Raw genomic sequence first — 15186 nt, forward strand, 5'->3', positions numbered from 1 at the left:
CCCCCCCCGATAGGCACAGATTAGTTAAAATGAAGGACACGACCTATGCCAGATGCACCACATTTACTACAATGAAGTCTATCATGTTTTCTTTGTTGTGTTCACTATTTTACTGGATTAGTGCGGCACATTGAGCTAGATTTCTACCATTTATGACAGAAATCTACAATAGAGACTCTTTAGAGAGGATCTGCCACTAGTTTTAAGTAACCAAATGCCATATCTCATCTGATATTCTAGCATTTTGGTGTTAGGCTATACTAGGCATGGGGTGGTAGCAATATTCTCTCTCTGCACACCGAAACACCGCCCCAGGAGAAAGAATATTGTTACCGCCCCCGTGGCTTTCTATAACTTAGGCTTCGTTCACAACTGCGCTAGGGCTCCATTCTGACGTTCCTTCTGAGCTTTCCGTCGGAACGGAGCCCTGACAGAAACAAATGAAAACCATACGCTTCCGTTTCCATCACCATTGATTTAAATGGTGACGGATCCAGTGCCAAAGGTTTCAGTTTGTCTCCGTTGTGCAAGGGTTCCGTCATTTTGACGGGATGAATAGTGCAGTAGACTACGGTATTGATTCCATCAAAACGGCAAGACCCTTTACCAACAGAGACAGGCGGAAACCATTTGCACCGGATGCGTCACCATTGAAACCTATGGTTTCTATTTGTTTCAGTCAGGGTTCCATTCTGACGGAAAGCTCAGATGGAACGCCTAAACGGAGCCCTGGCGCAGATGTGAACAAAGCCTTAGGGGGACGTCAGATGAGATATGGCATTTGGATACTTAGAACTGGTGACAGATCCTCTTCAATGAGTGTCCGATACACATGTGAACAGACTTTTAGTTTTGAAGGGGTAAGACTTCGATAACATTTGGGTTAGAGGCTCGTCAAAACTTCCAGTCACAATTATTAAACAGATAATGATGTACAACGCCCACTTGGTGTAAAATAAAAATACACCCGCTTGGGCATTAAGCAACTCATTAGCGTAAATCTAAAATCACTAATAAAGTGTTGAAAACAGATCGGTTTTTTTAAATAAAAAGCACTGCTGTCACCTACATTATAGCGCCGATCTCCTTATGTAGGAGATAGGGCACTTATAATGTGGTGACAGAGCCTCTTTAAAGAGGCTCTGTCACCACATTATAAGTGCCCTATCTTCTACATAAGAAGATCGGTGCTGTAAAACGATCATTTTTGACCAAGTTATGAACAATGTTAGATTTATGCTAATTAGTTTCTTAATGACCAACTGGGTGTTGTACAGAGGAGTGTATGACGCTGATCAATCAGTGACCAATCAGTATCATACACTTCTCTCCATTCATGTTTAGCTGTACTCACAGCACAAGGTGATCTCATGATCTCGGACTTACTCACAGCACAGCGTGAGTCCCGCACAAACTTTACCGAAGTGTCGGGAGTATCAATAGATATCGCATCTTGGCTGGAGGTGAAGTCTATTCACTCTCAAGTCCCTTCTGTAAAGTTAATGTGGGAGTAAGTGACAGCACAGCGTGATCTCGCGAGATCACGCTGTGCTGTGAGCACAGCTGAACATGAATGAAGAGAAGTGTATGACGCTGATTGGTCAGCGTCATACACTTCTCTTTACACCGCCCAGTTGTCTATTAAGAAACGAATTAGCATAAGTCTAAAATTGTTCATAACTTGCTCAAAAATGATAGTTTTTCAAAATAAATACCACTGCTGTTCTCTACATTACAGCACCGATCATATTATGTGACACTTATAATCTGGTGACAGAGCCTCTTTAATCAAATCTGGAAAAAGTGTCAATTTGCCCACTTCGATGCCAGCTTTCATGCACAGAACCTGTTTGGGCCAGGCTGATCTCGACTGATTTTGATAGGGGACATTCCTCTCTGTATGTTGGCAGTGAGAAATGTGTGGCCCAAAGTCATTTAACCCTTCAAAAACATCAGTTACTTATACAAATCTGGAAAAAGTGTCCGTCTAACCACTTTGATACCAGCTTTCATGCCCAGAACATGTTCGGGCCAGGCTGAACTCTGACTTTTATGCGGGACATTCCCCTCTGTGTGAAAATGAGTGGCCCAAAGTCTTTTAACCCTATAAGTCACACTTTGTAGTGCCCACTTTTATGCCCATTTTTGTTCCAGCTCTTTTTGTTTTTAGGCTGTTTTCACCTCTGGCAGATCAGTGCAACATATTTTATTATTAATATAAGTTTTTCCTTTAATATATTCTTAAAAAAACAAAAATACTGAAAAGGTGAATACGAAACTACTCAATAAGAAACCAACTTCAGCATCGCATGGCAGCAATCCAATGTCTGTAGGACCTTCATCTGAATCCTGCTGGTGAGGACACTTGGATCCATGAGTGTTTATTTTTCTGATCTGAGCATTGTTCCTTGGAGATAAGCGGTTTCAGATGTATTTGCATTGACAGGTGCTTATCTCTCCTTCTCTACGGAAATAACATGCATGTTCGGTTTGTTTGGATGACCCTTTTTTATTAAGGATAAAATGATTGCAGGGATCCTACCACTGGGATTTCCCGAAATCAGCTGTCATGGCTGAGGGAAGGAGAGGCAAGTTCTAATTTCCCTGCAGCATATTACACCCTGATCACTGAATTCAACCTGCTGTTTTTGTAATTGAGGGTAAGGACAATCCAATGTTAATGGTTCTGCGGGATAAACTGCGGTATTACTTGCAAAATCGCTAACCATTGGGTCCTCCAGACTAAGGCTGCGTTCACACTACCTATTTTCAGGTGTAAACGAGGCGTATTATGCCTCATTTTACGCCTGAAAATAGGGCTACAATACGTCGGCAAACATCTGCCCATTCATTTGAATGGGTTTGCCGACGTATTGTGCAGACGACCTGTAATTTACGCGTCGTCGTTTGACAGCTGTCAAACGACGACGCGTAAATGGACTGCCTCGGCAAAGATGTGCAGGGCACTTCTTTGCCACGTAATTTGAGCTGTTCTTCATTGAACTCAATGAAGCACAGCTCAAGATTTATGAGCGTCTCAGACGCCTCACAAAATGCGAGGAGGAGCATTTACGTGTGAAACGAGGCAGCTGTTAACAGTCTGTCTTTTCACACGTAAATGCCTCTCATCGTGTGAACATACCCTTAGAGCTGTTCTTTGTATTGGCTTTCCATTCTGTCTGATAGAGGGCGAGACACAGGGGCTCTTCTCCTCTGTTGCTCAGAAGAGGGAATTTTAATGGGACCACCTGGACTGATAACCGTCAGCTGACCGATCGCTATTGATCAAAAAGCACACCGGCTATATGTAAGCCAGTATAAAGTATAGTCTAGCCTCAAGTCATGGTTATCCGCTCTATAGAACTTTGCGCCTCACCCTTAGAATATTTTGGTCCGTGTGTTTAGTGAAATGATGTATTGATAAAAGTATTTTCCTTTTAATTAAAATATAGATACTAATTACAATACAAATCAATATTTTAATCAGTACAAATTAATCTAAGGTACTTTCCTTTTAGTGATATAAATTATTTTGATTTTATTTTTTTCGGTAGTCCTCAAAAACGTACAAGAAAACGTATGAAGAATGGCTGTCTACACATGGACTGAGCATCGCGCCGTTTCACATCCGCTGGCAAACCACTATTTTCAACCGACTATTTTATAAGTGGGGAAGATGTAAGCCGTACTTCTTGTATATATGGTGAGCGTCTGTAATAATAGGGCTTGTTATATTTTTAATTGTTTCATTTTAAAGGTTCAAATAACATTGTATTTTTTTTTCTTCTCTTAGCAAAGTTTTCATTTGTTTGCTTAGATTTTATTGTTATCAATTACAAGCCATAGCGCAAACCAGAAACCCGCGGCAATCAGCTGATCTTGTCGCGGGAACCTGCAGACGCTCTGCGGGATCCTATTCCCAAGCCCTTATATGCCTGATGTGCAGCTTCCAGGGGGAGGCACATACATATGGCTAAGTAAGGGCTCTGCCCAACCGTAAAGAACAGTAGAGCTACTCTGCTTTCTCTTCTGTTATGGGAATCTTTCCCATCCCTAATAGTTGTGCTCTGTGTATGTTTATGTATCTATGTGTGGGCCTTTTGCTTGTTGTTTTGTTTTCCCCCTTTATGAATTTTGCCATAAACAAGAAAAGGCTCAGAAGATGTTTTTAGGCCGCATGCACACACCCGTCGGCCGTTGGAAAGCCGCTAATGACGGATCCGTGAAACACGGACCGCACATGGATGGCTTCCGTGTGCAGTCCGTTGTTTCATTGACCAACTCAATGAAGAGGCCGAGACTGTTCCGTCAAAAACGGACGTGTCCTATTTTTGACAGAATGGCCGCACGGTTCCATTGAAACAACGAAAGTGCGCATGGCCCCATAGAAATGTATGTGTCAGGGTGCTATCAGTAAAAAAACGGATAGCACCCTGAAGAAAAAAGCTGAAGTGGGAATGAGGCCTTAACCAAACCAAACCACACAAGTTTTTAAATAAAATATACAGAGAAATATCCAAGTAATAACACAGCTGCATAAAAAGTTATACGTGTGTGCCTACCCCTGACTGAACACCAGAGAAATGTAATGTGTAGCCCTTTGATGGAGTAAAAGGCCGCATAGAGTCCCCCAGAATATGTCGTGTTGGCCACCACTGGTCTAGGCCAGGGGTGCACATCCCACGGGCCGCATGCCATTCTGCGCGTTCCCCAACCATCAAAACACAGACGTGCTTTTTTGTGTTGCCATAGTACATAAAGACATGAAAACGAGTGGCATTTTTTGATTGTAGCTCAGTCTACTCGTCCCTACACGGATTTCAATGCAGGTCATGGAAGATACTTGTGAACACCCTCTGGTGGCTGCTCGCATGTATCTCCCATGTCAGAAGGAAAAGGAGAGGCACGCAACGTGGGAGCAGGGACAGGCAAGTAAATATGGGGGGCTTTGTTTGACTGGCAGTAATGGGGGGGCCCCATGGTGCTGTAAAATGTTACATTATTCTAAGCAACTTAAAGGAAAAATGCAGGCAAAACGATTCCTGTATTATTATGCGTGGTGCCTGCCTTAGTGGGTAGAGCATGACTGTCATCTTTGGTGTTCTCGCCGTGACATGTACTGTAACAGGAATAACACAGTGAATTAGCGCTGGAGGGGTATTTCCATCAGAGATATTTATGAAATGTAAATGTTTGATGGGTGAGGGTTCCACCTTGTCTCCTCCTCTCGGGAGTGCAGAACAGGAGATGGCTGGGAGTCCCCGATGGTGAATACTCCTTTAAGTTATATTGCGGCTCTTGGGAGTTGTACAATCTGACAATGTGGCCCTCAGACTAGAAAAGGTGCAATTCTCTGTGAGCAAATGTTGCTCCTGTCCGGATCATTTTCTACAATGTATAAGTGTAGGTAAAATGTAACAGGATTCATCGGACTGGATACAGCTGTGGGAAGTATTGGGTTTGTACTGATTTTCAGCCTCTAAAAGTAAAAAAATGCTCCCATTCACTTACAGCAAGCAGAAATCCTAAAAATGATGAGGAATTAAAGGGGTATTCCCATCTAATATATTGAATGCTTATCACTAGGATATGCCATAAGTTTATGATTATTGGGAGTCTGACCTATGGGACTTAATGATCCGGAGAATGAAGGGGCCTCAGCACTGATTTAGCGCTGTGACTCTTTCGCTGTTTTTCACTGCACAGCGGCGTCCTGGCCACCCGCTGTGCAGTTTCCGTGTACAGTTCGGCTTTATTCACACGAACGTGTCCGTTTTGGTGCGTAAAGAACGCCGCATTTTTCTTGCTTTGGAGTTCCGTGTGACATCCGTGTAGAGTGCGTCTCTGCGTTTTTCATGGGCGTATGTCACGTTTTTTACGTCAGCAAAATAACATGAAGGATTTGTTTTTTACCCTCATCATTTCTTTAGCAACTGTTGCGTGAATCACACACGGATGACGTCTGTGTGCTGTCCGTTTTATTTCACGCACCCATAGACTTCAATGGGTGCGTGATGAGCAAAAAACGCACAAGAATAGGACATGCAGTGAGTTTGTATGGGAATATGTGCTAGTGCCACATCTCGGCATGCTACAGGGGCTAACTACATATTCTCCCTCTTACTCCGCAGGTTCAGCTTGGGCATGGTGTTTGGAATCCTGGCGATGTTTGGATCTATGATTCTACTGGGGAGGACACTGATTCAGACTTTACATCAGATGATGGCAGAGACCCCGGGGCCTCAGAATGATCGCATGCTGCAAGTTGTGGTCAGTAATGATTAAAAGTAAAATTAAGGTTGATGACATTCCCCGATTACAAGTAGCCTTACCGTTTGCTTGCGTTCAACAACATTTGTATATCCCAGTTCTCACCTGGGAAAACATAATCACTTGCATTATCCGGGTTATCTGCAGCGATATCTATTCTACCCTTAAATGCCCAGATGTTGCCAGTTGTCAATGATCACATTTGTATGCCGAGTTGAGTTGTTGGGCTGTAAAATATCAATACAATTGTATCTCTCATCTGTGACATTTCATAGAGAGTTGTCTGACATTTCACAAGGGCTAAGTATTGCTCTGCTTTTCTAAAGTGTATTTTGCGGCTATACTTCAGTCATTCTTCTCCAAAAGTTACTATGAAGTGTTGTACATATAGTTAAATGTCACCAATCGCATAATATATGTCGTCCCATCATCTTTAGACAATTTGAACAAGCTACATAGCGTTACTGTGGATAACAACCTGATCAGAACAGGATGGCATAGTTACAGCTGACGGCTCCAGGATTGTGGACTGACCGGTGGCAGCGTTTATTTATTTATTTGAGTTACTTATATAGCGCCAACATATTACGCAGCGCTGTACAGAGTCCTCTTTTTACTGTCCCCATTGGGGCTCACAATCTAAATTCCCCATTTGTATGTTTTTGGGTTGTGGGAGGAAACCGGAGTACCCGGAGGAAACCCACGCAAACACAGGGAGAACATACAAACTCCTGTTGTCCCTGGTTGGATTTGAACCCAGGACCCCAGCGCTGCAAGGCAACAGTGCTAACCACTGAGCTACCGTGCTGCCCTAGCGTTTACACTAGACTATGGACTGACTGCGGCATTTTCACTAGACCGTGGACTGACGGACCGCAGCATTTACACTAGACTGTGGACTGATGGACCGCAGCGTTTACACTAGACCGTGGACTGACGGACCGCAGCGTTTACACTAGACCGTGGACTGACGGACCGCAGCGTTTACACTAGACTGTGGACTGACGGACCGCAGCGTTTACACTAGACTGTGGACTGACGGACCGCAGCGTTTACACTAAACTGTGGACTGACGGATCGCAGCGTTTACACTAGACTGTGGACTGACGGACCGCAGCGTTTACACTAGACCGTGGACTGACGGACCGCAGCGTTTACACTAGACTGTGGACTGACGGACCGCAGCGTTTACACTAGACCGTGGACTGACGGACCGCAGCGTTTACACTAGACCGTGGACTGACGTACCGCAGCGTTTACACTAGACCGTGGACTGACGGACCGCAGCGTTTACACTAGACCGTGGACTGACGGACCGCAGCGTTTACACTAGACCGTGGACTGACGGACCGCAGCGTTTACACTAGACCGTGGACTGACGGACCTCAGCGTTTACACTAGACTGTGGACTGATTAAGCAAACAATTTACAGAAAACATTAGCCCACATTTACTAATGCTGTCTAATAGTTAGCGTAAATTCAGATTAGGCAGTCACAAAAAGAGTCAAATTTATCACAGTGGTACATGCTGCATAATAATTTTGGCGCATCTTGCATGACCTGTTAGACGCTTTTAAAAAGTGTCTAGTGAGGTGCAAACATCAAAATTGTGCCAATTGGCGCATTTTTCTAGACCCAGATACAGTAGTTAAATCTGCCCCATTGTGCTCTATTGTGGGTACCTTCTGCCACCACTAGAGGGTGCTGCACATTGTTATACATTTAACTCCTTAATTACACTGTATGCAGTAAGCTCCCTCTAGTGATGGCTGCAGATGTTCTAAATGTGTGTTTTTGCAGCAGTGCTCCAGGCTCAACATAAATCATTTGGGCTCCCAAGTCTAAGAAGAATCCAATTTATATTTTTGAACATATTTGTGGCTATTTTAGTCGCCATCTGGATCCTTACAACTAAAATGCAATTTCAGTAAAGTTAAAAAATTGAGAACAAAATAAATCCCTTAGTCAGATATCCTCCTATTATTTGTATTGCAATTTGAAAAGAGTAAAAAAAAATAGTTTAGGCTTTGTTCACAACTGCGTTGGAGTCCCGCTCTGATGTTCCGTCAGGGCTTTACATCAGAATGGGACCCTGATTAGACACAAACCAGAGGTTTCCGTTTCCATCACCATTGATTTCAAGTCGACTACGCTATTGCTTACGGCAAAACGACGGGTCCAGTGCACAACAGAGACAAATGGAAACCATGGACACCAGATCCGTCACCATTGAAATCACTTTGTGTCTGTTCAGGGTCCCGTTCTAATGAAAAGCTCTGACGTAACGTCAGAATGGGACCCCAACGCAAATCTGAAAGAGGCTCTGTCACCACGTTATAAGTGCCCTATCTCCTACATAAGGGATCTAAAAGGATCCCTATGCGCTGACTAAATGAATGGAGAGAAGTGTATAACGCTGATTGGTTACTGATTGGTCAGCGTCATACACTCCTCTGTACAACGCCCACTTGGTCTAGTAAAAACACACGCCCACTTGGGCATTAAGCAACTCATTAGCATAAATCTAAAATCGCTAATAAAGTGGTGAAAACAGATAGTTTTTTAAAATAAAAAGCACTACTGTCACCTACATTATAGCGCCGATCTCCTTATGTAGGAGATAGGGCACTTATAATGTGGTGACAGAGCCTCTTGAACAAAGCCTTATTTTTTTTTTGTGGGGGTTTTATTTTATTTTTTTATCATCTCCCACTCCTTCTCCCTTTTCCTGATACCAATAGATTTGTAGCTATTAGAAACCTCTGACTGCAAATAACATCAAGCAAAACAAACACCTGTCTCTTTTATAAGCTCCGGTCTTAAGGCTCTATTACACCGGCCGATAAGCGGCCGATGCAGCGAGCGCCGATCAACGAGACATCGTTGAGCGGTGCTCGATTGCTCCTGTCACACGGAGCTATGGATGGGGATGAGCGGTCGTTCCTCCGATCACTCGTCCCCCATACATTATTATCATGTCAGCTGCGCGTCTCCTTATTTACACAGGGAGATGCGCTGCCGACAACGATAATATTTCACTTTTTTAAAACGATACAACCAGCAGATGATCGAGCGTTTGCTCATTCATCTTCTGATCGTTCCCCTGTTTACACAGGGCAATTATCGGCAACGAGCATCCCTAGAACACTCGTCTGCCCGATAATCGTCCAGTGTAAAACCCCCTGTACACACATGAGTTTGCTTTCAGACGTTTGTAGAAGCCCCTATAGAATGATACAACAGGTGCTTGTTGTGTTTTTTTTTTTTTTGGTCATTTTCGGGGTTAAAGTTTTTTTTTTGTTTTTTTTAAAATTCCTATCTTGAAGGCATAATTACAGGATGTGCCATTAATGTCTGATTGATGAAATCCTACCTTTGGAGAAATGCTAGTTTCCCCCTATTGATACAGAGGAAAGCAAAAAAATAAAGCATAAGGCATGAGCAATCCGCAAAAGTCACTTTATACTTTTATACAAGCGTTTATGTTTCTTTGTTTCAAAAATATAATTTAATGCTATGTTCACACCACTGATTTTTCCAGAGGAAAAATCATACGTTTAACTGGCTGAGAATCCATGGCAGAAACCAACCCGATGCCGAGCCTCGGATTTCTGCCACGGCTTTATAGTAAAACTATCCAAATTTCTGCGTGCAGATTAGCCCTATTCAATGGGGATAATGTGAATGCAAAGAGATGCCATATAGTACATAATTAGATTCCTATATGAGTGCAACCTAGTCAATGGCCATCCTTTTGTCTGTGCAGCTGCCAGTATACTGTATGTGTTGGGGTGTCTGTGGATCTCATGTTTTATAATTGTCTCCATGCCAACTTGAACAGGTGCCTGGTGTAAACCTGCCCATCAGCCAGCTGACATACTTCTTCTCTGCGATCTTCATCAGTGGTGTCATACATGAGGTCGGGCATGGAGTGGCAGCCGTCAGGTAATCTGATCTTCTTCTTTTTATGTCCGGCATTGTAGAAGCTGCATTTTATATTCACATGAATATTTAAAGGGTATAACTGGACAGCAGTGCACAAAGGATGAAATATTAATACTGTACCTGGCCGTATAATAGCTGTCTCTTCAAGAATTGGATGATTCTCCATTATGATCGTCTCATTACACGTTCTGTTTAGACATTTCTTTAAAATGACAGCTTGTTTTACGGAAAATAATACAGTAGAAATATCAAATGGAGGCGCCAGTAAAAGCAAAATTTTCCATCGCAAGTAAGGTCAACAGAGGTGTTGGAAGCACATAGCGGCACCAGCATTTTTCCCTTGCAATTGGCAGTTCGACATGGCTGCCCATCCCCAGCGCTGGAGTGTTGAGTGCTGGGTAAGTAAATGTTTTATTTTTTTAATGCTGATATGGGAATTTAAGGGGTCGGTACCATCACGACAACCACTTTTCTAAATGAGTATAACAAGTTTGGCTGTTGAATCCCCCAGCCAGGACGGACAAAGTAGTGTTACGTGGTGCCCATTGATTGGGCAACCCCTTAACAAAAGGTCGACGAACAGGAGACACGAGAGGTGATTTATCAAAACTGGTGCAAAGTTCGAGCAGTTGCCCAGAACAAGCAAACACATTCCAGTAAATATTTTAGAGGCCCTTTTTTTAAAAAATTTATTTTTATAAATAAATAAAACTGCTACTTGATTGGTTGCTAGGGGCAATAGCTTTACTTTTCTTTGCACTAATTTGATAAATTTCCCAAATTGTCTCCCTTCTGGATTTTCCTGGGATACGCATTGATCTGGAGAAAACTCCAGTGAGTGCCAAGGCCCCTTTAATGTTTAACCAGACGCTGCGGCACATCCCTACATGCGACCGTGCCTGAAATGGATTGTGCTGAGCTGTAGTAGAAGGCGCAATAACATGTTCCGACACACCGCAGTACCTGAATAAAAATGAAAACCAGGTAGCACCTGCTACTTATAGGGGATACCAGGGGTTAGACCCCCACCAAAAACACACATTGATGGCCTATTCTTAGCAACCCCCCCCATAAAACTCCTTAACATAACTGCATCATATATATATATATATATATATATATATATATATATATATATATATATATGTATGTATAACGGACACACTATTTTGTGTCTATTAAAAATAAACAGCATAATAGCGGATAGTAATATAGATCCAATCAGATTGCTGCTTTCATTTTCCAAAAGGCCTCTGAAAAATAAGAGGAGGATTCCGGTTGCCAAGGGCAATTATTTCATTTTTCCTTTGTATTCCCTGACTGAGTTCATTGCATTGTTTTTGACTGATTTAACTTAGTGAGAAAACTTACCAGGGAGCAGTGCATTTTGGGAATGCAGGTGGCAGTTAACCACTGGTTGGGTTACGTCTGACTTCAGAACGGAGTCTGTTTCCAAGGACAACCAGAAGAATTTTGAAAGCAGTTATGTGAATGAATGGAGCAAACAACATGAAATATTGAAAAAAAATTCAATACCTGGCATGCATTAATACAGAAAGTCTGATCATTCGACACTTGCTACGAGCACAGAACTGCGGTATAATGTGAAATGGCAGAGCAGAGTTAACAAAAACAAAGTTATAATAGCAGATTTTATGTCCACATTTTATCTTGGTATTTCTTCATGGGGGGCTATTTACCTTAAAAAGAGCATTATATACTTTTCTATATCTGTCCAATGATCCAGAATATCTCATAATCCGGCACCTATCAAATTCCATTGATGCCGGATTACAGGAATTGTACTGTATTTGCCAAGAATCAGTATTACACTTAAAGTGGCTCTGTCACCACATTATAAGTGCCTGATCTCCTACATAGTCTGATCGGCGCTGTAATGTAGATAACAGCAGTGGTTTTTATTTTGAAAAACTATAATTTTTGAGCAAGTTATGAGCAATTATAGATTTATGCTAATTAGTTTCTTAAAGACCAACTGGGCGTGTTTTTACTTTTGACCAAGTGGGCGTTGTCCAGAGGAGTGTATGATTCTGACCAATCAGTGACCAATCAGCGTCATACACTTCTCATTGTTCCAGCACAGCGTGATCCCCAGCACAGTGTGATTGTGCAGTGAAAGAAGCTGGGCTGGAACAATGAGATGTCTACACATCCCATGCACCACACGCCACTCCCCTCAAGACTAGTGGGAGTGGCTATTATTATTTAATGCACCTGCTCACTCTCCATCGTCGTTTCTGACCTGTCTGTGTCCATTTGTAAGTATGGCCTTTTTTCAGTGGTAATGTGAGGATTTCCGTTTACAGAATTTTTCATACTTGACAATAAAGTTGTGTTTTAACACTGCAGCGTTTCATAGTAAAACGTAGTTCTTTATAACGAGGGAGGCGGACAGTATTTCATGTTAGGGCACCATTAATCTGCTGACAGGTTCCCTTTATATTTGTAATGGTAAATTTTCACCGTTAAAACATTAATTCTAAAAATGAGCTATTCCAATTGTTGTGTTTCTTAGTTTTGAGGTTCATTTACTGTGGGGGTTCCGGCAGCAATCTATGTTTTCAATGTGTTTCCTGAATAGTTTTCAGGAATTAAGCTCCGTTCCCATCTTGTTTTTCAGGCACTTTGGAGGTATATGAGTTTTCCCTGACATATGCCCCGACATGCCCATAGCCCCCTATGCGAAAAAAGTGTCCCTTTGCATGCACTGAGTTGGTATGCGTCAACTAACTTTTTTTTTTTACTGTATAGAAAAGCGTATACCTCTGACGTGCCTGAAAAACAAGATGTGAACTGAACCTTATTCAAAGTACCCGGTTTTATGTATGAAATATTCCCGTATATCACTATTTTGTAATATTCTATTTTATTTACAGGGAAACTGTGCGATTTAATGGGTTTGGCATGTTCATATTTGTCGTATACCCTGGGGCATTTGTTGATCTTTTTACCACACACCTCCAGCTGGTTTCACCTGTTCAGCAGTTGCGGATATTTTGCGCAGGTAAATGACCTTCATCTGTTTACATAAGTCATTATTGGTATAAGGCCCTGTTGAGAAAAATCTGCCTGCAAATTCTGGCCGAAATTTTTGTTTTTTGCCCGCGGCCATTGAGCTACAAAAAACGGTGATTTCAATGGGAGGTCAAAGGCGGAACTGTGGCAAGATAGAGCATGCCACTTTTTTTTTTTTACTGAGAGCTGCTAAAAACCGCCGCGTAAAAAAACACCTCCGCCTCCCATTGAAATCAATGGGAGGCGGTTTCGGACGTTTTTTTTATTGCTGATTCCGACGCGGTTTCCGCATCAAAATCCGTGTAAAAAAAACTATGTATGGACTGGGTCTTAGGGATGATACTACATTCTTTTCTTGGGAGTGAGGATGTGGAATTTATGTTCAGGCTGTAAGTGATACTTCTGTAAAGTGAAGCCAATCTTATCTGATTTCAGAGACTGTGACAAAAAGTAACATGTTTGAGACACATAAAAAATTTTCTAATGTGCAGGTTATCATTAGCCCTTGCGTGACTAAGGTTATCCTGAAATAAATGTTCAGGGAAACAAAGGATCTTGAAATTCAACAGGGACCACCATTGTTCAGCAGGAGCTCCTTCACTGTTGTACCAGGCACAGCCGCATATATTGCAGCTCTTCTGTGTCTATAATGTAGGGGTTGTGGGATTCTTCTGATTGGTCGGACGCCCACAGTTCACACATTGTTGCCCTAGTCTAACGATAGGCAGTCAATATAAATTTATCAAAAACCCCCAGTAAAACCTTTCTGCAAGTGGACGTAACTACATCTATTTTAGTGATAATTTCCCGCAAACGGGCTTAGTTATGCCCACAGGATGGCTCAGGCCCAGTTAGCGCCGATCCCAGCCGTTTAACCCCTGAGATGCTGTGGTCAATAACAACCATGGCATCTAGGTGGTTAGACAGGGTGACTGAGGGAGCCTCCTCTAATCGGCATCCCGTGACACGATCGCAGGGTGCCGATGGGTTATTATGACAGCTGGAGAACTAACAAAGGCCCTCAGGCCTGCCATGGCTGTATGCCTATTAGGTCATGCCAAATCCATATCGTAATAGACTGTCTGACAGGCAATCATTTTGAGGTATACCAAAGCATTATAAAAACTGTCAAAGGATCGCGTTGTGATGTCCCTTAGTGAGAATAAAAAATTATTAAAGCTAAATAAAGTTTAAGATAAATTAAGATAAAAACAACTTTTTTTTAATATGTGTTAGATAAGAAATACTTTAAACTGCACGGTGAACTATGTAAAAAGAAAAAAAACCAAAAAAACAATGGAATTTATTGTTTTTCCTTTCCGCACCCAAAAAAAATAATAAAAAATGTTATGTACCCAATATGGTTCTATTAAAAATTTTACTTGTTTTTTTCCATTCCTTCCCCCAGAAATGTTTTTAATAAAAGTTTAAGGATTACATTAAATGGTGCCATTAGAAAATACAAGACGTCCTGCACAAAACAAGCCCTCACATGACTGCGTTAATGGAAAAAATATTAAAGGGAACCACTCACCAGCATTTCACCTATTAATCCAGCAATACCTGGTGGAAGTGGGTGAAAAATCTTTTTTTAATGTAACCTAATCTTCTATGTAGACTCTGTACCTTTTTTAGTATTCAGTTTTTTATTGTTCCTGCGCCGTATGCTAATGAGCATAAGAGTCAGATCTTCATTCCACAAGCCTTTCCGAGTTAACCCCGCCTCCTTACTTTTGAGTGACAGCTTAATTTTGATTGACCGCATTCAGGATAGGCCAGTTTTTGGCGATGGTTGGGCATAAGAAGAGGAATGAACGAGACTGCCGGATTATTACCATAAAAGACGCAAAATGTTTGCAGACCGTTATTTACGGTCGGAGGAGGAGTTTAGGAGAGGGGATAATGGCAATGAACTTTTGACAGCAGCGGCCAGC

The 15186-nt window shown here is 42.1% G+C and overlaps 1 protein-coding gene across 1 annotated transcript in view; it reads left to right on the forward strand.

The window, feature by feature from the left end:
* The window catches only part of MBTPS2 (membrane bound transcription factor peptidase, site 2), a 55170-nt gene that overhangs the window by 1189 nt on the left and 38795 nt on the right, over positions 1-15186 (forward strand). The window contains exons 2-5 of the mRNA XM_075854046.1: positions 3555-3703; positions 6132-6270; positions 10113-10216; positions 13114-13241. Of these exons, the coding sequence (XP_075710161.1) occupies positions 3555-3703; positions 6132-6270; positions 10113-10216; positions 13114-13241 (520 nt within the window). The remainder of the gene's footprint in view (positions 1-3554; positions 3704-6131; positions 6271-10112; positions 10217-13113; positions 13242-15186) is intronic.

The sequence above is a fragment of the Rhinoderma darwinii genome, chromosome 2, assembly GCF_050947455.1.
Source record: "Rhinoderma darwinii isolate aRhiDar2 chromosome 2, aRhiDar2.hap1, whole genome shotgun sequence".
In the NCBI taxonomy this organism is placed as follows: domain Eukaryota; kingdom Metazoa; phylum Chordata; class Amphibia; order Anura; family Rhinodermatidae; genus Rhinoderma; species Rhinoderma darwinii.